We start from the raw sequence: 25,685 nt of genomic DNA, 5'->3' as shown, positions 1-25,685 counted from the left end.
GATGAAAGGTATTTAATCCTACTTTCATAATGAGAAAATTTCATGTTAATCTGATCTTTATTTAAAGAACTATTCTCATTGGAAGAATCAAAGGACATGTTGGTATTCAATTACATTGAAAATCCGAATTTAAGCCGATTGTTTTGTGTCACTTTTCAGTTGATATATTAGGAAAATATCTCACTACTCCCTGGTTTGAGTGTTTATTTATACATCTCTATATTTGGGCATATTGCTACATCTACGATATTTGGTTCAAACTGGGATTACTGCCATTACCTCCCAGCTTGAGGGCGAGAAGTAGAAGAAGTACAAGAAAGATGTATCTTATTCCATATGTTGTGGATAAGTTTATGTGACCAAAATATTCAAGAAATAGGGAGCACAAAAGATGAAGCTTCTGCATCTAAGAAAAATATTTATATCGGATTATGATTATTTCATGGGTCCTTCTACAAGGTTTATTATTTTGGTTCGTGTTATATGAGTTGGAAGATGGTCATGTTATATACAATTGCTGCTATTATGTCTCTTTGGGGACATTATTATTGAAGAAGAGGTGACCTCATATCATCATTTATTTGACCTCATCAACAAATATCACGGTTGGGAAACCATGATGGGTCCTGTAAAAAAAAACATATCACGGTTGGGAAACCATGATGGGCCCTATAAAAAAAACATATCACAGTTGGAAAACCATGATAGGCCCTATCAAAAAAGAAATATCAGGTTGGGAAACCATGGTGGAGGAACTTATTATTACATCTAATTTATCCCCTCCCCTATCATGGCTTTTATGACTCCTACCACTTGTGAGTCGTTGTCCTGTGGAGGGACATAGTGGTGGACACTTCAAAGCAATGCTGACAGACACACTACTGATAGAAGACGGAATGTGCCCTACATCCAGTATTAGGGCTGGAGTATGAAGCAATGGCTTACCGGCTAGGAATGATTTTTACTCTCAGTTATATTATGCTAGCAGAGCCTCATGGAAGGACACAACAGCATGAGGGGAATGTTGGAAGATGAGCCATTTTATACAAAAATATTCTATACATCATTTGCAGTAAGCTAGGAGTTCATGTTGTTCTCTCACCCCCAGCTTAAGGGGGAGTGTTGGAAGATAAGCTCAAGCCCACATGACCAAGGAAGGCCCACATATCTAAGATTATTATAAGATGGGCCACACGACCAAGGAAGGCCCACAAGATAGGCCCAAGCCCATAAGAAGTAGGACCCACAATTATTACCATGAGCTGGCATCCTTATCACATCAGTTGGAAGATCAAGAAGGACTCACAAAAGTATCTTATCTTATGGTCACATCAAAGAAGAGTTTTAGTTTGAGTTATGTTTGTCTTTTATCTATATTGAGTTATTTAATTATGTTAGGACTTATCTTTAAGTGTTAGAGTTTGGGAGTAATTGGGACAAGGGTAGTTTATTGGACTCTACTACCTTCCTCTGTTATAAATAGATGTTCATGTACTTTGATTGCAACAAGTTATTGAAGTCAATGAAGTATTTCACTTTTCCATAAATTCAACATCACAGACAGCACTCCATTGCTATGCTATAGTGCCATAAAATCTCCCCAAAGTACTTCGGGCCTTTCTCTATTATTAGGTGCATTGGACAAGGAGTCTATCAGCTTAAACTTCCCCCCACGCCCAAGCTTCACGATGTTTTTCATGTCTCCCTACTGAAACCCTTTAAGGGCTCAGCCCCACCTCCCACTCTGTTCCTTCCTCCGGTGCACAAGGAATGGGTTACCCTTACTCCAGCCACGATATTGCGTGCCCAACTTATTAATGACCAATGGGAGATTCTTGTCCAGTGGATGGACACCTAACCAACAACAACTAATTGGGAACAATTGGAAAACTTCAAGCAGGTCTACCCAGCTTACGAGCTTGAGGACAAGCTCTATCTCCAAGGGATTGGGGGGGGGGGGGGGGGGGGGGGGGGTGGCATAATTGCTTTTCCTCTTTCATTAATTTTATAAGTTAGAATGTTGTAGGGGCATAATTTTAAATTTTATCCACAGGCATAGGAATTAAATTATGCAAATTTACTTTTAATGTAATTTTATTTGGTTTGGTTTGGTTTACTTTGGGTTGGTTTAGATGTAATGTGGCGTGAACCACTTATGGGTCACTTTTGTAATTTCGTCCTCAACCCTATTTAGGGGGACATCAAGGGAAGGAGAAATCAAGTATTGAGAAAATTAGAGTAAACAGGTCAAATTCTCCCTCAGAGGTCAAGGTCGGATTCTCCCTCTGAGGTCCAGGTTGAGCTTCCTTCAAAGCTCCTTCGTTTTGTTTGATTTCCATCATTCCACGTTCCAGAAACAAGAATTCTCTTCCAGTGTCAAGAGCATCCATGGAGGGAAGAGAGGAAAGACGGGTGAGTCGATCCATGGCTCAGGAAGAACCAAACATCTTGGAATCAGACAGGTCCACCCTTGGGGATTCCTCTTCCTCTGAGGAGTTGAGGCAATTAGTTGAAGATAATCGGCAGAGGACAGACCTTCAGGCTCAATCCCTGGAAGAGGTGTGTCAGACAACCTCTGACTTGTGTGAGGCCATAAAATCCATGGATGCTGCCATCCAAGCTCTCCTCCGACGACAAGAGGACAATGGTACACGAGCATAACCACCGGCAGCCTACTCTCCGCCGGTCGACCACCATCAATTCCACCACCACCTCCCCCACAACCACAAATGCGTAAACACAATCCCCATCTGGGGCCTGCCATTTAGGGACCAAATATGGTTCCCCAAGTATTTAAAACTCGACTTTCCTACGTATGATGGGTCTAAGGACCTTTTGATTTGGTTAGCCAAGTGTGATCAGTTCTTTTATCATCAAAAAACACTTGCGGATGAGAAAGTTTATTTGGCCGCCTAACACATGCTCGATGAAGCGCTCCTATGGTACCACCAATTCCGAAATGACCAATTGGTTCAGGATTGGGCAAGCTTTAAACAATCATGCATGATGAGATTTGGTCATCCAGCTAGTAGCAATCCATTGGGTGAATTAATCAATTATAAGCAGATTGGATCACTAGAGTTTGTCAGTCACACCCAGTATGTTAATATTTTTACGGCAGGTTTGACAGAAGCTCTGAGACTGGAAGTTGAATTACTTGGTCCTACAGATTTGGACCACGCTATGAATTTAGCCAAGTCAATTGAGCACAAGCAGCGTGTTCTAAAGGAGTCACTGGTCAAAAAACCAGCTTGGCTAGGAAGGCACAATGCCACTGCGCCAACCCATTATTATGGACCTCCATGTTCTGGAGCCAGTGCAGCCCCACGCCCAAACAGCTCTAATTCGGCTCCACCAGCTCCTTATTTCAAAAAACTCAATAGATAGGAAATGGATCAGAGAAAGGCCAAGGACCTTTGTTTTAACTGTGATGAACAATATGTCATTGGTCACCAATGCAAAAGATTATTCAGTGTATGTCTGAGGAGGAGATTGTGGAGACAGACCAAGAGGGTCCAGAGATTTCCCTTCATGCCATGACTAGTCTATGCAATTCTAGTACCATGCAAGTTAAAGCCCAGTTACATCATCTACAGTTGCTGGCTTTAGTTGACTCTGGCAGTATACATAATATCATCAGTCAGCAGATAGCAGAACAACTTGGGTTAGTAGTCCAGCAACAGACTGGCCTTTCTGTATCTGTAGCCAATGGGGCTAAAATTACTAGTGTGGGCATATCTCCGGCCACACACTTTGATATTGAGGGACATGCATTTATTGCAGATTTCCTGGTGATTCCACTTTCAGGATTCGATTTGGTACTGGGAATTAAATGGCAACAACTGTTGGGGCCAATACTATGGGATTTTCAAGCTCTGACCATGTCCTTTACAGGAGACCACCGTCAAATTATATTGCATGGCCCCCAAGCACCAGTGCCCTGCGCACTAAATATTGTTCAAGTCCAGACCACGACCAACTGTAAGTTATCTCAATTACTTAAAAATTTTGAGGATATCTTTTAGGACCCTACTACTTTACCGCCAATTAGGCACTATGATCACCGTATCGGTTTGAAAATGGGCACTGAGCTTGTAGTGGTGTGTCCTTATCGTTACCCCCACTTACAGAAGGATGAGATTGAAAGGCAGTGCCAGAAGATGCTAGTCCAGGGTATTATTCAGTCCAATAGGTCTCCTTTTCCTCACCGGTATTACTGGTACGCAAGCATGATAAGTCATGGAGGATTTGTGTGGATTATAGGCAACTCAATGCGGATACAATTAAAGATAAATTTCCCATCCCAGTGGTGGACGAGTTGCTAGATGAGCTACATGGAGCTACTAATTTTACCAAACTTGATTTGAAATCTGGCTTTCATCAAATCCGAGTTCACCCATCAGATGTGGAGAAAACAGAGTTCCGCACACATCACGGCCATTTCGAGTTCCTCGTAATGCCATTTGGTCTCTCAAATGTGCCTTCCACCTTCTAAGCCCTCATGAATGAGGTATTTTCCTCTCTCTTGAGGAAATACGTATTGGTATTTTTCGACGATGTTTTGGTCTATAGCAACAATTAGGAAGAGCATCTTCAGCATCTTCACCAGGTATTTTCTCTTATCCACTCACATCATTTGGTTTTAAATCAGTCCAAATGTTCTATGGGAACGTCAGAAGTGGCATACTTGGGCCACGTTATTTCAGCAATTGGGTGAAAGTAGACCAGAGTAAGATACAGGCCGTCACAGATTAGCCTCCTCCTACATCCATTACAGCCTTAAGGGGATTTTTGGGCCTAGATGGGTATTATAGAAAACTTATTCGTAGCTATGGCCAGATTGCAGCTCCGCTCAACAACCTACTCAAGAAAAATGCCTTTACCTGGTCCGAGACAGTGGCTCATTCCTTTCAGCAGTTGAAAGAGGCCTTATTATCCGCCCCAATTTTGCAGCTACCCGACTTTGATGAGTCCTTTGTTGTGGAATGTGATGCTTTGGGGGCGGTATTGGTATAGTGTTACACCAACAGGGACACCTGATTGCTTATTTTAGCCGCCAACTTGGCCAGCACTACCACAAGTTAGCAGCTTATGAGAGGGAATTCATTGGATTAGCGAAAGCTATACAACATTGGCACCCTTATCTCTGGGGACGTCCATTTTTTATTCACATTGATCATTGCAGCCTCAAGTATCTGCTTGAGCAACGCCTCACCACCTCACCGCAACAACATTGGTTAAGTAAACTTATGGGGTTTGACTTTATTGTAGAGTAAAAACCTGGGAGTTTGAATGTAGGGGTTGATGCTCTATCTCGTCGGGACATTCCAGAGCCACAATTACATGCTATAAATCAGCCCAGAGCTCTTTTGTTGGATTCTATACGGGAAGAGGCACAACAATGCCCGGAAATTATAGCTTTATGTCATGAGATCCAATAGGGGACAATGGCAAACCATTGGACGATTAAGGACAATCTTGTCTTCTACAAAAACAAAATCTTTCTACACCACACATCCCCAGTGATTCACAGCATTTTAGCCTCCTTCCATGACAGTACACATGAGGGCCGACAAAAAACATATTTCTGGATCAGTCGGAAATTTTATTGGAGGGGCATGAAGCGTAGTATAGCCGATTATGTGGCGGCTTGTCAGATTTGTCAACGGAATAAAGTTGAATCATTAAGTCCAGCTAGGTTTCTCCAACCACTTCAGCTGCCATCACAGGTTTGGTCTGATACTTTTATGGACTTCATAGATGGACTTCCCTCTTCGTCAGGCAAATCCATTATCTTTGTAGTCGTGGATTGTTTCTCAAAGTATGGGCACTTCATCCCTCTGGCGCATCCTTACACTGCAGCTCAGGTCGCTCAGCTCTTTATGGATAACATTGTCCGCTTACATGGGATGCGTAATTCCATTACCAGTGATAGGGATGCAATCTTTACCAGTACCTTCTGGAAAGAACTCTTCAAGTTGCAGGGCACAATGTTAGCATTCTCTTCAGCCTACCATCCGCAGACTGATGGTCAGACAGAGGTCGTCAATAGAACAATTGAAATGTATCTTCGCTGTTTCATGGGGGACTCACCTAAAAGGTGGGTCAAGTGGCTTGCCTGGGCAGGATTCTGTTACAATACCTCCTACCACAGCGCACTTGGCCCAACCCCATTCAAGGTAGTATATGGTAGAGACCTGCCCAGCCTTTTATCATATGAACCAAGGGCCTCTAAGGTCGCCACTTTGGATCAAACATTAGCCGAAAGAGACACCTTGCTCACTGAGGTGCGTACTCATCTCCAGGAGGCACAACATACTATGAAGTTGTATTATGACAAGAAACACCGAGAAGTCTTCTTTTCTCCAGGAGATTATGTATGGTTGCATCTCCAACACTACAGGTAGCTATCGCTGACAGCCTCCAAACGCCACATGCTCTCTCTGAAATATTATGGTCCCTTTCAGGTTATGGACCGCATTGGTACAGTTGCCTACCACTTGCAGCTTCCGCCAGAGGCCAGGATTCACAATGTGTTTCATGTCTCCCACCTGAAAGCCTTCCAAGGTGATTCTCCCTTGCTGCACACACCGCTGCCCCCACTACATGAGGGACGTGTCCTTTTTACTCCAGCACAGGTATTACAGGCTCGGTGCATTCAGGGTGATTGGGAGATCCTAGTGCAATGGGCAGATGCTGATCCCAGTAACACGACATGGGAGCCATTAGCTGCGATCCGCACCCTCTACCCCTACTTTGAGCTTGAGGACAAGTTATTTCTCCAGGAGGGGGGTGATATTATGGACTCCATAGCATCACGAGTTATCCACGGGCATAGAAATTAAATTATGTCAATTTACTTTTAATGTAATTTCATTTGGTTTGGTTTACTTTGTTTGGTTTGGTTTACTTTGGGTTGGTTTAGATGTAATGTGGCGTGAACCACTTGACCTATGGCTCACTTTTGTAATTTTGTCCTCAACCCTATTTAAGGGGACGTCAAGGAAAGGAGAAATCAAGTATTGAGAAAATTAGAGTAAACAGGTCAGATTCTCCCTTAGAGGTCTAGGTCGGATTCTCCCTCTGAGGTCCAGGTTGAGCTTCCTTCAAAGCTCCTTCATTCTATTTGATTTTCATCATTCCACGTTACAGAAACAAGAATTATCTTCCAGCATCAAGAGCATCCATGGAGGGAAGAGAGGAAAGAAGGGTGACTCGATTCATGGCTCGGGAAGAACCTAACAGGAAAGTGAATGAGATGAAGTAAGTCTGATTTTAGTTTAAACACGGGATTGGGAGTTCTCCTTAAGGAGCTCTAGGGTGTGTGTTCTCCTCAAAGAACCTAGGTTTATAGGCCCCCTTATGAATCTGATTCTATCATTTCTTTTTCCTGTTTCCAAAATCAAGAGTGACATTGATAGAGAAGAAATCATGCTCTAAACACTGGATTATCCTTCCCAGTGTCGTGTTACAAGATCCATGACCCGGGACCATAACACAAGCTGGATTGCCAAAGATGTTCTGGTTGGAGGCTATTAGCACAACTACCTATTTGAACAACAAGGGTCCCTCAGCACCATTGGATTGAAAAATACCATAAGAGGTTTGGAGAGGCAAAGATGTAAACCTTTCTTTCTAGAAAGTTTTTTGTTGTGTTTCTTATATTCATATTGATTATGCTGCTAGAAATAAACTTGATGCTAAATCTAAGATATGTTTATTTATTGGCTATGGTGGTACCAAGTTTGGTTATCGCTTTTGGGATGACCAAAGTCATAAGGTTATCAGGAGCAATGACATGCTCTTCAATGAAGGTGCCTTGTAAAAAGATAGGTTGAGAATTGAGTCTAAGAGCACAAGTGATGAAGCCAAGAAGTCTGAAGTGATTCTGTTGAGATATCTTCCATTTATTGAGATGGAGAATATGCTCAGGAAGACCAAAAAAACATACCTCCAGAAGTAAATTAGGACATTCCTATGACTGAACTCAGGATATATGCAAGAACTAGCAGACCACAATAGAGGTACTCCCCTGCACTGAATTATATTTTATTGAAAGATAAAGGTGAAATAGAGAGTTATGAGGAAGTTGTGCAAGTTGATGAATCAACAAAGTGGGAGTTGGCCATAAAGGATGAGATGGATTCACTGTTATCCAATCAAACATGGCAGCTGACCGAGTTACCAAAAGGGAAGAAGGCCTTTTGAAATAAATGGGTGTACCGAATAAAAGATGAACATGATGGCAGTAAGCGGTACAGGCAATACTGGTGGTAAAAGGCTTTCTACAAAAAGAAGGCATTGACTACACTAAGATTTTCTCTCAAGTTGTGAAATTGACTACTATTAGAACAGTGCTTGGACTAGTGGCAAATGAAGACTTCACTTAGAGAAGTTGGATGTAAATACAACCTTTCTTCATGGTGATGTGGAGGAAGAAATTTATATGATGGAGCCACAAGGTTTCAAAGAACGAGGAGAAAATGGTGTGCAAACTTTAAAAGAGCTTGTTCGGTCTTAAACAAGCTCCAAGACAGTGGTATAAGAATTTTGACACCTTTATGAGTAGTAATGGTTTCTTGAGGTGCTAGGCAGATTATTGTTGTTATGTGAAGAAACTTGATGACTCCTATATCATTCTACCGGTTATATGTTGATGATATGTTGATAGCATGTGCTTGAAAATAGGAAATAGAAAAGTTGAAAAGGGAGTTGTCCAAGAAGTTTTCAATGAAAGATTTGTGTGCTGCAAAAGAAATCCTTGAGATGAGGATTACTAGAGACATTGATGTCTTGAGACTATCACAAGAAGAATATGGGAAGAAAGTGTTAAGCAGATTCAACATGAATGATGCAAAATCAATAAGTACTCCTTTGGCTAGTAACTTTAGGATATCTAAGGAGCAATCACCTTATACAAAGCAAGAACAAGCCCACATGGCCAATGTCCCTTTTTTTTTTTTTTTGTTGGCAGTCTCATGCATACCATCATGGTGTGCACTAGACTAGACATAGCTCATGCAATGGGAGTTGTGAACAGATATATGAATAATCCAGGTAAGCAACATTGGGAAGCAGTGAAGTGGATTCTCAGATATTTTAGAGGCACTACAGACTCAACATTATGTTTCGGAAAGTCAGACTTGGGATTACTGAGTTATGTAGATGCTGACATGGTTGGACACATTGATGGCAGGAAGAATACCACTGAATATGTATACACATTGGGTAGTATAACAGTTAGTTGGGTCTCTAAGTTGTAGAAGATAGTTGCTCTTTCCACTAATGAGGTAGAATATGTCGATGTGACTCTAGCCAGCAAAGCGATGGTATGGTTGTAGTCTTTCTGAGAAAAATTAGGTCTCAAGCATGGGAAGAATGTGTTGTAATGTAACAATCAGTGTGCTATTCATTTAGTAAAGAATCATATTTATCATGCAAGCAAAAAGCACATACAGATGTGTTATCACTTCATCAGATCGGCTCTAAAGGATTGAGTCTTGGCACTTGAAAAGATTCAAGGAAGTCAAAATCCGGCTGATATGTTGTCAAAGACTGTTACGATTGTGGAACTGAAGTTGTGTGCAACTTCAGTTGGACTTCTCTCTGAGGATTGAGAAGTTGTTGCTACTATAGAGGATATATTGATGATGGATTAGTATCCAAGTGGGATATTGTTAAGTTATGGAACCTAATCAATGCCCTATGTTGATGTCGATTCGAGGATCGATCTTCGCAGTAAGGTCACTGTGGGGGTTTCATTAGGGGCAATTTGGAAATTTTACTCTTGTTTCGCTATTGTCCTAATTTTCTCTTTATAATTGAGGGGCACCGCTATTAGGTTTTTATCATCACCGAGAAGGAGCAGGAGTTGTAGCCCAAGAGATGTTAGAGAAAACATCTGTAAGTGTGTATAATTTCTATTTTAAACTATTTCATCTTTATAGTGTGTTGGAAGACTGGGCCCAAGCCCACACGACAAAGGAAGACCCACATATCAAAGTGTATTAGAAGATGGGCCCAAGTCCATAAGACCAAGGAAGACCCATGGAACCAAGAGAAATAGAAGATGGGCTCAAAGCCCACGGATCATGGAGAAGGCCCATAGCCCACATACATTGATGGCAGGATGGTAATAGAGATGCCAGTGATGTAATTAAGTTAAAGTGCCAGGGTTAAAACCCTAAACCCTAAGTTTAGGGGTATTATTGTAATATAGTAGTTTCATAAATCTATAAATAGAGCTTCAGGGGGAGGGTAAGGAATAATCAATTCCATCACCCTTCTTCCTCCAGTTTTCTCCCAATGGGTTTCTTTCCCTTTTTCTCCATGAGCTAAATTCATGGAATCCTGAAAATCAACATAGTATCACAACTTTGATTTTCAGGACTCCGATTATGGTTTTTTTGCTTTCAGATTCATTCACCTTAGTGTTTTTTTTTTATTATTTGATGGAATTCTGTTTTAAATTTTGATTTAGAAGCTTAAGTTGTTTGTTTCATATATGAACGATTAAGCTACAATACAATCTCATACATATTGCTGGGTATTTCTCTTGTCGAATTGATTGATTGAGATACTACATTGAGAAATTTGAAGGTGGTTTTTATTCTGAAGAAAGCCGGCGGAGAAAGCAGTAATAGATCGTTGCTGCTTTTCTTGAATTCAAAATTATCAGTTTAGACGCAGCAGTAAGAGAAGCAAGAAAGGAGAAGATGATTCTACTCGGCGAATGTTGCTTGAAGAAGCCTGCATGCTGCTGTAAGAAAGGAAGATTTTCAGCTTAGACGTTTCTATTTTTATCACCTTGTTACTTTCCTGGAAAGTTTTCTATATTGATTAGAAACTCGTGGGAAAGTTTTGGCAGCGTCTAGAAGACCGTCGGGAACTTGATGATAAAGTGTTTGTTGACGAGCTTGTGCTCGTTCGGTGAGTGGCAATTTTTCTCCTTCTCATCTCTTTGCTGGCGCCACAAACCTGCTACCACATCAGAAACATTGTCTAGAAAATTTCCTCTCTGTTCGGCCGCGGGGAAGAAGTTTCCGCTGAGAGTCCACCGCTCTTCGGGGAGGCATTATTACCATTGCCTATGAAGATGAAGCACCAGGCAGCGCAAAGGGAAGTCGAGTCGAAGACGGAGACTCCTTCATTGTCTCTCTGTGAATGATACACTCTCATGGCGTTGTCGAGCTTCCCGAGCACCAGCTATGGCTTGCTTTTTTTTGGAAGTTACCGTTGTCCCAGTGATGTCTCTTATTTCGAAAATCGTTTCGGTTTCGTCTTCAAGATTTCTCTGCAGGATCCTCCATCCGAATGCTGCTGCTATTCGGAAAGGAAATTTTCTTTGTTTCGAGCCGTTCGCGGGAGGAAGAAGATGATTAGTTGGATTAAATATTTCCAAAGGTAATTTAATCAGCGTTGTTCAGCGCCTGCCAAGACCCGGACTCAACTCGCCTGAGTCAAGTCAACACAGCCCGTGCCCGTTCTGCCGCAACCCGGACCGGGCCGAGAGTAACCCAACCAACCACTCTTCTGTTCTAGACCGAGTCAACTCAGACCAACTTGGTCCGGGTCAACCCGAACCAGGTTAACTTGGGTCCGGATCAACCTTACTCGGTCCACTAATTTTTTGCCTCAGTATATGTGCCCAAAGTTTTTTTAGTGCGAGTCAGTAAATTTTTTATCTCTGGCTGGATTATTATTGAAGAATTGATAGATTGTTCTTTGGTCAATATATTATTTGGTCTAGATATATGCATTGGATTATTTCATGGGTTATTTTACAAGGATTATTTTGGGTCGTGTTAAATGGGACCCAAGCCAAACCCATTTCAGTTGTTGCTATTGTGTCTCTTTTGATGAGACATTATTATTGAAGAAGAGGTAGCCTCATACCATTATTTATTGTCAACCGCATCAAAAATATCAAAAAAAAAAAAAATTTGGATGGGAGTCCTTGATGGAGGAACTTCATCCGTGTAAAAAATATCAAATTTATTTGTGGTTGGGAGTCCATGACGAAGGAACTTCATCCCCGTAAAAAATATCAAATTTATTTGTGGTTGGGAGTCCACGACGAAGGAACTTCATCCCCGTAAAAAATATAAATTTTTTGTGGTTGGGAGTCCATGACGGAGGAACTTCATCCCCGTCAAAAATATCAAAATTTTTGTGGTTGGAAGTCCATGACGAAAGAACTTCATCCCCGTAAAAAATATCACATTTTTGTGGTTGGAAGTTCATGACGAAGGAACTTGTTGTTATATTTATGTGACTTACCCCCATTAATATCATATATTACTCTACCACTTGAGAGTCATTGTCCTGTGGAGGGACACGGTGGTGGAGGTGGACACTTCAGAGCAATGTCTTAGCGGCTAGGAGTGATTTACTCTCACTGATATTATACCAGTTAGGCCTCATGAACGAGAGCACCAATGTGAGGGGAAGTGTTGGAAGATGAAGGCACATTATACAAAAAAAAAGATTTTATACATCATTTGCAACAAGCTGGGAGTTCATATTGTTCTCTCACCCCCAGCTTGAGGGGGAGTGTTGGAAGACAGGGCCCAAGCCCACACGACAATGGAAGACCCACATATCAAAGTGTATTGGAAGATGGGCCCAAGCCCATAAGACCAAGGAAGACTCATGAATCCAAGAGAAATAGAAGATGGGCTCAGGGCCCATAGATCAAGGAGAAGGCCCATAGGCCCACCTACATTGATGGCGGGATGGTAAATAAAGGGTCATCTCATAGAGATGTCAGTGATGTAATTAAGTTAAAGTTCCAGGGTTAAAACCCTAAACTCTAAACCTTAAGTTTAGGGGTATTATTTTAATATAATAGTTTCATAAATCTATAAATAAAGCTTCAGGAGGAGGGTAAGGAATAATCAATTTCATAACCCTTCTTCCTCCAGTTTTCTCCCAATGGGTTTCTTTCCCTTTTTTCTCCATGACCTAATTTCATGGAGTCCTGAAAATCAATATAGTGGATTATTGCAACGACAAAAGACAAGACGTAGTGTCATCTTGTTTTTTTATTGCTTGTTTTTCCTTTTTTCCCCGATTATTATTATTGCTCTCGTTAATTTGGAATTAGGGCGTTTAATTCCAAACACAACCAAAAACCTTCGAAGGAAGGGAGAAGAGGTCTTCATCTGGAAATAACAATGAATATGAGAATTTATGGCTAAGTAATGAAGATGGTAGCCTATTAATAAGGAAGCATGCAGTAATAATGGCATGAAGCCAATAAAAGTAAGGCACCTTCATAGAGTAGAGTAGCCCACGGGCTACCTCAAGGAGTTGCCAATTTTCTTCTTTCGGTTACACCATTTTGTTGAGGGTTGTAGGCACATGATGTTTGATGGATAATGACATTATCCTAACAAAAGGATTGAAATTCACCAAATAGGTACTCTTTGGCATTATCTGACTGAAACACTTGTATTTTTTTCTAAACTGATGGACATCATGGCATGAAAGGGCTTAAATATGGAAAAAATTTCAAATCGTTCTTTGAACAGAATTAACCATGTGACTGGACTAAAATCATAAACTAAAATAACAAAATACTTAACTTGAGATATATTTGAGACATTTAAGGGTCCTCATACATCTGAATGAATTAAAGAAAATAGAGGAACACCTTTAAGTTCAGCTCGAGGAGAATATTGTGTCCTCTGGTGTTTGGTCAATTGACAGACTTCACAATTTAAAATCGATAAAGTTTTCAAAGATGGAAATGAATGTTGAAACGATGCTACTGATGGATGTCCAAACTAGTTGTGCCATAATATTGCCTCTATTTGAGAAGCGGAAAATGTAGTTACTAGAGGCAAGTCTAAGTAATAAAGGCCCCCCTATTCTTGATCTCCGCCAATCACCTACTTTGTTGTTAGATCCTGCAAAAAAACAAGAAGATGAGAAGGTGATGGAGCAATTAAATTATTATGTTAACGAACTAACTAACATCATATTTAAGGGGAATTGGGGGACAAATAAAATATTAGTAAGTGGAAGTAATGGTGTAATAGAGGAGAATCCCTTCCCAAAATCTTTGATTTGGGATCTATCGAGTATGGTAACAAACTTGTTCGATAAACATGGAGACATGGAATGTAACATACTTTTAATACATGTAAGATGCTCAGAGGTGTCATGAGTCGATGATCTAGGATGAAGAGGAGGAAGTGGCAAAAATCATACCTAAAGCAGTTGTGGCAACAACAGTAGTTGATGCAAGAGAAGACGAAGAGGAAACTATCAGAGTTTTCATCCTCAGCAATAATTCATTAAATAGAAAATTAAAAATAAACATGAAATAGAGCTTCATCCATAAATAAAGGAGAGACAACCCTAACTAAGGAACTAAAATAAAGAAGGAAACAAAAGTGATGATAGAGTTCTTTGGAAAAGAGGCAAAGGCTACATAAGTACCCCTTTATACCACTTAAAAAACAAATATAAGAGAATAAGAGATTTAATAAAAAAGCAATGGTGCCCCTGAGTCAATGATTGGGAATAGTGTTTCCTACGAGTAGAAAAAATTTCTTGTGAATTGCTTTTTCTAAAAATAATTTAAATTCACTGACATAATTGATAGCAAATTTATGTTTCACTAGAGAAGTTTTGATATTTCCACGAATTCTAAATTTTAATGGAGAAGTATCTTTGCAAGCAAATAGAAATTAATTGCAAAAGTACACTAAGGGTTGACCTATGAATTGCCCTTCCCTCTTCCCTTTCACACCCTGAAGTACACTAAGGGTGTGTTTTTGCCAACAAAAAACTATAAAAAGTGTCATAGGAAAAAAAATTTGTTGACCAAAATTTTGCAACATTCCTCCTATTTTTACTAATGAAAAAATTTTCTTCTTGATTTTTCTTTTTCTTATTGCTTATAAGAAATATTGAAAAGGATAGGAAAATAAGTATCCTATTGCACAAATAAGATATATATGAAAAATAAAAACAAAAATAGGATAAATAGGAAAAATAAAACAAGTAACACTAAAGTGGTTCGTATCACTATATATGATGGCACAAACACAAGAAATAATTTTTTTCAATAAAAAAATTTCCAATAAAAAATTAGTCAAAAGAAAAATAACATTCCCATTATTTTGTTTTCCCATCACAACACAAACGTGTTTTGATCTCGGATCTAACACAGCAATTCGTTGGGAAGAAGAAAGAAGAGAAAGACGAAAATCAAGCCGAATGGAAGCTTGAAAACCCTAAGTTCTTTGAAGAGAATGCACACCCATGAGCTCGTTGAGGTCCACTCAAAACCCTTGTTTACTCCAAATCAATGTTTGTCTCTTGTCATTACTCTTACCCCTTAAATAGGGTTCACCCTTACAAGGTTTAAGATAAAATATTACAAAAAAGACCCTTATAGATAAAATATTACAAAAATACCCTTGTAGCCTATTAATTCTTTAACTGAAATAAAATAAAGTAAATTAAAGAAAAAAAGTAATTGAATAATGTTATTGCATGCATAACATTACACCCCCTGGGAGGAAGAGCTTGTCCTCAAGCTCGAAGGTAGGGTCTGTTTGCCGACGTGTCCACCTGTTCCCAAGTAGAATCCGTGGTATCTGGGTCAGACCTCTAGACGACAAAACTGGAGCATTCTACCAGAGAAGCAAATTATTTTTTTTACCAACACTGCCAGCATCACTTGTTGTAGCATACCCCCAATATGGATAAGCAACCAAACAAGTTGAACTATCACCTGCTCCAAACTGGCAACTTCTGCTTTGATATGAACAACCCTTGTGTGATTTGCCCCAACGGTTGCCTCATTGGCAAAATGCAGCATGTCCCCGGTAACCTGAGTAATTGAATTGAGCTGAATTCTAATTACAACTAGTTGTCCAAGTTCAGTCAATGGTCTTTCACTTGTCTGTGCATACATGGCAACTATGGCTCCACAAAAATTCCAACTCAAGGCAGAGATGAGGTTTTTCTTCTTGTCCCTAGTAAACCACGATCTCTATTAAAGGCTGCTATGGCTCCACAGACCACTATCGACATCCTTCAACTGGACAACAGTGGAGAGGACTGCTCAATTGAGAACAAGCACCCAGCAGGCATTGTTTGCAATATTTGGAAACAGTCCTTGTGCGGTAAATTGTCCAACACTACCCAGATTATTTATTTGGACAGCATACAAAATATTTGCGGCACCTCCCATATCAATTGGCACTATTACAAACCTCTACCCAACACGAGGATGAATCCCTCTGAGCATGCCAACACAGATCTTGCAGACTAAATTACCCCAACAAAAGGTGGATAGCTGCATACCGCATGTACTGAAAAAACAGCAACTTCTTCTAAGGATCCATGACTATCCAAACCCAGAACTAAGGTTGTCAAAGACCAAAAAAATTTCTGGAGCATCGGCTTAATTACAGCCAAACAGTTATCAAGATTTTCAGAATTAACTGCACCATTTTCATTCTACACTGCCACTGTTTTCAGCACTAGTTGTTGGCTGTCTAGCAGCAATTTTTGTTGCACTGCCACTGCGGCACTGTGTCCTTGGCTGTCTAGCAGCAATGTGTGCTGCACTACAACAACAGATGTTGTGGACTCAATTGCACACCGAGTCACTCAAAGGAGGAGACAATGACTCAACGAGTTCAGTAGTTTTATAATTCATATTTTATATTGTTTTAAGTATGATTTTTCATTATGTAAGGTTTATGTTCGTAGGAGCAGTATGGGTATTTTTAGCCCTAAAACACTTATGACATCAAACCCTATTTAAAAGGAAAGAAAATAGAGAAAAAGCAAGTATTGAGAATTAGGTTAAACAGGCTTAGAGCTCTCCTTGATGAGCTCTAGGGTTGAGGTCTCCCTTGATGATCTCGAGTTTGGATTTTTCCTTAGAATTATCACATCTTTTCATCATCTCTTTCCACCATTCTTGAAGTATTCTCTACTAGTTCACAACGAGGAAAGGAAGGGAAGTTCTTGTCCCTTTTTCGAGTCCAAAGAGAGGGTTCTTCCTTCTTCTCGTCAATAGCAGCTAGAGAGGGATCAACCCCTCCTTACCGAGCAGAAAAGTGAGGATTTTCATCCTCATCTCACGAGCAGTCTAGGTGCAACTTGGGAGGTGATCACAGCAGCACGAAGGAGGTAATATTCTAACTTACTTGTGCTCAAAATTAATTAAGATAGAAGATTGGCAGACCTATCACGAGCAGCAACCAAGAGTGCCACAAACCCTTTTTGTCGTGATCAAGAAAAGAGAAGATTATTCTATAGCCCGTTCAGCATAGCTGTTGGGGTGTCCTACCCTTCATAGCAACTCGTTAGCATTATCAAAGAGGGAACTTTCTCTTGGCCGAGCACTGATCAAGAGAAGGGTTCCCTATAGACCTTGACGAGGACAGTACTTCAACCTTACATGCTAGAGACCCAAATCCCATGACGTGTTACCAGATCCATGACCAGGGACCAGAACAACAGCACTGTGTCCTTTGCTGTCTAGCAGTAATGTATTCTGGACTGCCACAGCAGCATGGTTTGCTTGGCTGGTTGACAGCACTGGTTTCAGCAGTGGTACTGTTGTCAACACTGGTTGCTGCAATGCCACAGTAGCAGCACAAAAAAAATGTTGAAGAACCCATGAGCGTCTGCACAAGCTGTCCATCTTGATAAGTGCAAACGTTCCTCAGCACCATCAGTTGTGTCCTTAGGTGTATCAGCATCTTGAACTTCTGGAACACCACTCTCCATAGGTTCCAGCACTATTTTTTACCCAGATGAAGCAAAACCTTTCAACTGCAAGGGCTTAATCGAAAAGCCAAGAATAACAAATGAAAGCATCAGAATTGCCTCTCCCCAAAATGCATATCGCCCAATATGATGACCTCCAACCAATCCTTCATAAACATAACCCAATGCCACCCTCGTTGGTATACACATGAAGAATATTCCAGACCCAGCTGTTTTCTGAGTTTTAGGTGCAATGTCATCAATAAATGGAGCCGCAAAACTTATAAATGAAGTGTCTCCAAAGCCAACCAGCATGCAGCATATTGCAATGGACCAAAAGTCAAATGAAAAACCACACTCAACGACACCCAAAATCCAGACTGATAATCCATCCCCAATAAGCCTAATTGGATTGTGGGTCTTTGCCAATGATGCAAATATAGGTGAAGCCACCAGCAGTCCAACCATAAATGCAGATGACAGAATACCATCAAAAGTAATAAAAATCATCCCCTACAGCCCTTTCTCTACCATTCCCAGAAACATGAAACTCCTGAGCCTAGTATACCAGTACTCTACCTTTATTTCAGACATTTCATCAAGCAGTTGCACGGCCTCTTCCATTTCCCTCATTTCCTCTGCATTAGCTCCAACCAATCTATCTATTGGAGCCCATTTCTGCACTGTAATAGCAGCAGCCAGTGGACAATTCATCCTACTGTTCAACCCAGCCACAGAAAAATCATTCATCCACAAGACCATTCCCAGCACACCCAAAAAAAATTGATCTTTAGTTGTCTACCTTCTCATATTCAAAACTCCCGCCAAACTGAAAATTTTCTACGAACAGTGCCCGAGCAGCAAACATGGAACCCAACAATTGAAGCACAATGTTTTCAATTTGTCCAAGAACAGACGCACAGGTATTGTCGCATCAACAGAAAACAAATCACCCCAATAAATTTTTTTAGTATTCCCGAAATTCCCAAAAAATTCCCATCTCTCAATTCAGACACTACAACCCGAATTCTGTAAAAAATGGATTGTTTCTCTGCTTCACGGAACAGAAAACCACCGGGCCAAAAATTCGAGCAGCGTTGTTGCTACTCAACCCCTTTTATATCCATCACCCCCATGAAAGAATCATTTTGACATCCAAATCGAGGGCGATTCAGAAACTTACCCGAAAATTTTGTCTTCCACTGTGGTTATCCTTTCTCTCATCGCCCTTTCTCCCATTTTCTCCTCGCCATGCCGGCTGACGGAATGACGGACCCCGACGGAAATGGGTTGCGATTGGTTGCCCGTTGGGCTTGTTCTGACGGCGAACAGCACCCCTTTGGGGCTTCTCCACTTGGAGATTTTCCGAGACAAAGGTCTCTCGGATTTTTTTGCATCGCCTGTGGAAGACGTATGGCTTCCCGTGAAAAGAGGGTCGTTGATACCCCTCCGATTTCGAAAAATCTGGTCCCCACCGTCTGATTTCGTAATTTCTGAGTCTGATTTCGGATTTCTGTCCTCAATTTCAGACTTTTAAATTTTTTAACCCTTGGCCTTTCTGGCCGTTCGAGACAACGTCTGCCACCTTCGTTCTGTGAATTCTTCGTGCTAAGAGATTTTAGGTCTTATGACCTACTTTTTTGTGGTAGTGAGATAAATTTTAATGGATGATGTGCATTCTATCTCGCAAGGCATCTTGCCATGCTATAAGTCAAGCATGTATTTCTTCCAATACAGCAAGCACGGTAATCCATTTTCCTTGAGACGAAGAATCGTTCATTGTATTTCTGTTCTGATACTAGTTGTTATGATTCTGAATCTAACACAACGATTCGTAGGGAGGAAGAAGAGTGTTGAATTTAGGATCTCTTTTCCTTAATTCCGAGCAATAGAAAGAACAAAGGAAAAAAAAAAAAAAAGGGAAGAAGAGCACTCGGGTAAAGAGAAAAAAAATAAAAGAGAAAAGAGAGAGAGAGAGATTAACTCAAGAATGAGATGTGTAACTTGATTAATTCTGAATTACAATACCTCTATTTATAGTAGAGGAAGAGGTACTTATACAGTTAGCCTTTCAATCCTAATTACATTCCAACTCTAACTCTCTAAGATAAGTTTATTCAAACCAATCTACTAGAAGACTAATATGAGTTGAACTAGAACTCTTTCTTTATTCACGTGAATATAAGGGAGGAGGCCCTCATGATGTTCCAGCTCATCTTGATAAGGTTGCCAGCTCGTGAGATATTTGTGGGTCCCACCTGATCTTCAAGTCTTCTAACTCATTTTCAGCTTGTGCTTCTTAATTCCTTAACTCGTGCTTGCTTGGGCTTGGTAACCCTTGTCCTCATAGTGAGTCCCACTAGTTCGAGCACCTTGGTGGGTCCCACGTTTTAACAAAGAAAAAGACGAAAATCAACCGAAAGGAAGCTTAAAACCTTAGGTTCTTTGACAAGAACGCACACCCTTGAGCTCGTTGAGGAGAACTCAAAACTCTTGTTTACTCTAAATCAATGTTTGTCTCTTCTCATTACTCTTACCCTTTAAATAGGGTTCACCCTTACAAGGTTTAAGATAAAATATTACAAAATACTCATGTAGATAAAATATTAAAAAATACCCCTTTGGCATATTAATTTTTAAATTAAAATAAATTAAATTAAATTAAATTAAAGATAAATAATTAATTTAATAATATTATGAAACCCTAAGTTCTTTGACGAGAACACACACCCCTGAGCTCATTGAGGAGAACCTTGTTTACTCTAAATCAATGTTTGTTTCTTCTCATTACTCTTACCCCTTAAATAAAGTTTACCTTTACAAAGTTTAAGATAAAATATTATAAAATACCCCTGTAAATAAAATATTAAAAAATACCCCTTTGGTATATTAATTCTTTAATTGAAATAAAATAAAATAAATTAAAAATAAATAATTAATTTAATAATATTATTACGACAGTCCCTGGCTGAATATATTTATCAAGAATTGAATTCCAATATGGACGCAACCAACTCTAATAGTAAAAGCAAAAGTAGCTGCTATTACTAATAGAAGTTTTTTTTTGAACGCCATTACCATATTAAATATTAATTTTAGTCCTTTCTTTGCTGGTACTCGTATGCTTGTCCAATTTGAATCGATATATAAATAGTCCAATTCTGTAAATCAAACATAGACAGATTATCTTTACTCAATGGTGCTTAAAAATAGCAAATGCTTCTTCGGATACTTGTAACAACAGAACATGCAGAAAAGAAGAGAGTATGTAAAGCTCTCTTGTGATCCCAATCTAGAAGCCAATTTTTTACCAGATCTTTTTAACTGCTAAATTATGTGCCGAGGAACAGAAGGAAGACACCAAAGATGGAGCAAGTAGAAGTCTGTGGCACTTGCCTCTGAAGCAATCTAAATAAATCAAATTATAAGCCTCCACAAAAATATAATATATATTTCCCAAAAATTGTCCTAAATGGGGAAGTAATCAACCTGAACTCTAGTTCCCTGTAGAAATAAACTAAGCCGGATCCTCAGAGAAATAGGAGCCATTCCTGGAAATATGGTTCCCCAAGATCCCTCTGTCTTGCCGTGGTCCCCGTCCTTCCCCTCTCAACCTGTTGCTATAATCCCTTTCACCCTCTTGTGATTTTCCCCTCCCAAAATTCCGACCACTGATACGGCTCCTAGGAGCTTCAGACTGAAAGCGGCTCCTTCCCCGACCCCTTCCTGCAGCAAATAGGACATTCATGCAAAAATACCTCAAACTTGAGAGGTCATTGGTAGAATGCTCATTGACAAGAGTTTATAAATATAAGGCAAATTGAAGAATGTATTAAACATGTTAAAGGGGATGCCTAGATTAGCAAACCAGCATGGATTAGATACATACTTCCTCCTCGCGGCACATTTGTGTTCGTTCTTCTCTCCTCAATATGCACTTGCCGCCCAGCAAATTGAATAGGGGACGCCTAAATTGTGTAAAAAATCACATTAAGGCTTACTCAACAGGTTAAGGTACCTAAACCTCGTCCTATGCTCATAATCATCTCATAAGCAACACTTGATAATTAGAAGTTTATGAAACCAGAGATTCAATCAAAACATACCTTGACAGCATTTTGTGCTCCAGGGATATCATCAAATTCAACAAAAGCATAACAGACACCAAGATCCTGAGAAGTATTAATCTAACAAAATTGAGAAGATTCCAAGATGCCAAATGAAAAACAAGAACCAGCTATAAAAGAGGTTGACCTTGCGATTCCTGATAGCAACACCTTCAGACCTGATTCTACCAAAGCTGTTGAATTCCTGCTCAATATCTGATGCAGAAACTGTAGAGGGCAGGTTCCTAATGTAAACAGACCTTCCTTCCCCTGAAATGTCCACATATAGACTGAAGAAATCAGTACCGAATCCAAAGAAAGATAAGACCAATTACAACAGTTAGGGAGGGATTCGTCTGCATGAATCCTCCTCATCTATTCTACTTTATCATTTGTTCGTTCACACCTACGTCCACTTAACAGAGAAAGATGTTAGCATGAGCACACATATCAATAGATATGGATTCATTTTTCAATAATTAACTAAAGTCTTAAACCAGATCTCAACCTAAGTAAGACAACAATCCTACGCCTTGCTTGTGGCCAAGAGACTGAAAAAAAAGCACAGAGGATTAACCAGAACATTTAGAACTATGCTTTATATTTGGTAAAATTGTAACAGATTTTTCTTTTAATTGAATCTAAAAGAAATGAACCTTCTTCTTCAGGTGTTACAATCTCCTCCACTGTTTCTGGACCATGCCTCTCATGCGCAATTGCTGGTGCTGGAAGGGACTGCTGATGATTCTGTGGTGAATGCCACTCTGCACTAACAGGAGCAGCAGCTTTGTATGATGAAGCCTGAGCAGCAACTGGAGCAACTTGTTGATTTTTGGGAACCCGCAACTTCAAACACAAAATATAATGTACTATTCATAAACTGAAAATAAACGAGAAAAGCCTTCCAAATGAAAAGAATGAAAAGTAAAAGAAAACAGGGAAATAATACAACAGAGGAAATTTTAAGATGAGGAAACAGAATTTGGGGTAAAATTTAGAAATATGGGATTATAGTACTTACAATAGAAGCATACGTTTGCTTTGGGACTTCCCCAACTGGATCCTGGGCGGCTACAGAAGCCACATCCTGCGCATTGTTCCCTGCACCTGGATATGAAGCACTGGAATCCTCTACAGCACTTTCTTCAGATACTCTGTTATCAGCTTCCAAAATTTGTTGGGGCTCAGGCATGCTATACTTTTCAACCACAATATTTTCTTCAACATGTGGAGAAACAATATAGTCTATCGCTTTAATTTCTCCAAGCATGTAGTCTGGAAGCAAATGATAGAGACCAGTCTAAAGTTAAAAAAACTTCAAACATAAGCAATTTGAAAACTTATAATAAGCAACTACGGGCACTAACTATATAAGCAGAGGGGAATATTGTGAGATTAAGTATCCTTAGCTTCAATTTTTGTTTCTTTGTTCTTTAAGAAGTTAACTTGCTTTTGAACATTCAATGAAAATAAATTATGCCTCCAAACTTGTTCCAACTACCATCAGTTTATTTAGCTAGCAAACAAGTATTCACAGGCAGTGTGTAGAGCCAAACTAATGATACAAAAATCCAGCTCAGCTAAAGACATAACATTTACACTACAAGCTTAATAGAAATTGAAACAAAATATAGAGAAGAAAAGAGAAGATAATCTCTTATGAGGAAACAACATTGTACCAAATCTTTGTTCGACCTTCAGAATTGGAGACTTAACATCAGATTAACCTATCCTAGTTTCTAATTTGAAAGCTGTTATAAATCAGAGAAGATTGGCCAAAGTCATGGGTACCTCGCTCTGGAAGAGGGTTTGAAAGAGGGTTTGATGCATTAAGCTGAGACTCAAAATTGCTGCTGGTTAAGATGGACACTGGATGTGGAGGAATGTGCTCCTCATCAAGGAGGTGGAAAACATCATTGAGCACAAAATAACCTTTCTCTTGAGGAGCTAGAAAAAATGTTTCCAGAAACTTCCTCCTTTCACTGAACTTAGTGGTTTTCACATAGCCAGTGACAGTCACCAGAACACCACCACTCCAAGAATCCAGAGAATGTGTTGTTTTAATCTCTATTCCACTGAAATTCAGTGACACAACAAGAGAGTGGATTTGCTGCAAAACAAAAGATTTTGTTAATCTTCACTGGTAGGTATGCACATATTGCAAAAAGTTGAATTCATTACTTACAGAAAATGTTTGAGAGGATTAAAAAAACAAACAATTAATGCAAGTAACACTACTGCCAAAACTGCTTAATATCGAGGCAGTTCTTAGCTCAAATGAAATTTCTGATGAAAGATGCTTTAAGAGCCAACTTTTTTTAAGTTACTTTAAGAGCCAACTTAAGTGCGGAAACTGATGTTAAGCTGGGAATATGGATATTTTATCACTAGATAAGTCAAATTTCTAAACTCGCCTCGTACAAAAAGATAACAATGATAGCATTGATAATAACAAACATCTTGATTCAGTCTCCTCTTTTGTTCTGAATTAGCTTCAGACTTTCTTACATGTCCAGAGAAAAGGAAAAAAGGAATACTTTAACATCCTTGAACAGATAAATTTCCAGAGACAGACACGCATTTTAAATTGTTTTGATGACTGCAAGTCCCCCCTTAACCCGTGGCCTGCGGTTTCCGAGTCAGACAGTAGTTTGGCAATGGTCATCCGTATCGTTCGGGGGTTACCCATCCTACAGAAGCTTTCAAACAAATTTCGTGAACCCAAGTACGCAAGCTCTGAAACGACTTCCAACTTAGTATGCCAAAAAAGTACAGATAAGGTAATTTGGGTAATTTTCAGAAAACCCAAGGAATCTATTGACAAAGTAAAAAGCAGAGGCCGAAAAGAGAACTCAGACAACTAAGAACTTTGCGTGAATAGAGATAGAGGAGTACCAGCATTGCCGAAGCCACTTCGTTCCTGTCCCCATCAATACGAAGCATGGTGCTTGCATCAGTGTAGAACTGGTAAACCAACTTAGGATTGCGTTGAAGAATATAATAGTACTGTTCAACGAAGCAGGATCCCACCTATAAAAGGAAGAAGAAATGAGTACAAGGCGTGAACTACAATGAATCACATTGAGATATACAGAGTGTTTTTATCGGATAACCTGGATGGCACTGACTGGACCGACAAACGGAGACGCCAACATCTCTCCAAAAACGCATGCAAGGAGAGAGAACTCAAAAACCTCAAGTTAAAATCTCCCACTCCAAAACCCTAGATCTGCAATGCCTGAAACATTCAAATAGAAGAAAAAGCCGAGAAGATATTAGGGTTCCGACAAGATCTCCCGATATACCTCCCTTTAAGTTCACTTCCATGGAAAACCAAAGATAAGAGCTAAAAACTTGTACATTGATTAAAAACAAGTCAAACTTGAGAGGAAGAAAACAGCGAACAAGAAAACTAAAAAACGTTAAAATCACGAAAGAAAACCTTAGATTTTGAAAGATCTTCCCCCCTTCACCCTTCGCCACTGGTTTTCAGCTTTCTTAAACGAAGAGATAGTCTCACACGGTCACACCAGGGATGACATGTGAAAGAAGAGTGTATATAGTGTACGCCACCAGTCTAAAGTACGCCGGCAGTAGAAGAGCGTGGCGCCGGTTAAGGAGCGAGCTGGCTCTTGGAGTACCTATTGGTCTACTATTAAATGTTCCCGGAGGTTAGTGTAGATAGAATGTAAATTTTTGTGTTAATATAACAGATAGAATTCATTAATACAATAGATTTATGATAAAAAATAACTAAAAAATGGGCATTCAAGTTATTATAAATTACTATAAATTAAAAATATTTTAATTAGTTAACATAAATCCCCTATTGACAAC

At 39.7% G+C, this 25,685-nt stretch overlaps 1 protein-coding gene and 1 long non-coding RNA gene across 2 annotated transcripts; both read right to left on the bottom strand.

Moving 5' to 3' along the window:
* Positions 1–13,560: 13,560 nt before the first annotated feature.
* LOC137963721 (uncharacterized) lies at positions 13,561–19,130 on the bottom strand. The gene is made up of 2 exons (XR_011115237.1): positions 18,926–19,130; positions 13,561–13,910 (listed from the first exon to the last, which is right to left on the bottom strand). It is a non-coding gene; the product is annotated as an uncharacterized lncRNA (long non-coding RNA).
* Positions 19,131–21,109: 1,979 nt separating this feature from the next.
* LOC137962737 (nuclear transport factor 2-like) lies at positions 21,110–25,368 on the bottom strand. The gene is made up of 10 exons (XM_068809778.1): positions 25,291–25,368; positions 24,962–25,086; positions 24,744–24,878; positions 23,640–23,958; positions 22,870–23,123; positions 22,505–22,694; positions 21,997–22,118; positions 21,849–21,914; positions 21,632–21,710; positions 21,110–21,468 (listed from the first exon to the last, which is right to left on the bottom strand). The coding sequence occupies exons 2-10, from the start codon at positions 25,001–25,003 to the stop codon at positions 21,260–21,262; spliced, it is 1,416 nt and encodes a 471-aa protein (XP_068665879.1). The 5' UTR covers positions 25,004–25,086; positions 25,291–25,368; the 3' UTR covers positions 21,110–21,259.
* Between the last annotated feature and the right edge of the window lie 317 nt (positions 25,369–25,685).

This window comes from Aristolochia californica, unplaced genomic scaffold (assembly GCF_029961685.1).
Source record: "Aristolochia californica isolate CCGP_79_NKW_82.1479 unplaced genomic scaffold, dmAriCali1.0.hap1 SCAF_4, whole genome shotgun sequence".
Classification (NCBI taxonomy): Eukaryota; Viridiplantae; Streptophyta; class Magnoliopsida; order Piperales; family Aristolochiaceae; genus Aristolochia; species Aristolochia californica.
Note: the sequence above shows the minus strand (reverse complement) of the source record. Positions and strands in the feature narration are given on the sequence as shown.

What these genes read in the sequence shown, in the direction of transcription:
- LOC137962737 (XM_068809778.1), bottom strand. Translation starts at nt 25,003, where the DNA reads ATGTTGGCGTCTCCGTTTGTCGGTCCAGTCAGTGCCATCCAG. An exon ending in GAGCACAAAATGCTGTCAAG is followed by an intron (nt 21,711 to 21,848) that starts GTATGTTTTGAT and finishes TACACAATTTAG; the next exon opens with GCGTCCCCTATTCAATTTGC. An exon ending in AAATGTGCCGCGAGGAGGAA is followed by an intron (nt 21,469 to 21,631) that starts GTATGTATCTAA and finishes TATTTGCTGCAG; the next exon opens with GAAGGGGTCGGGGAAGGAGC.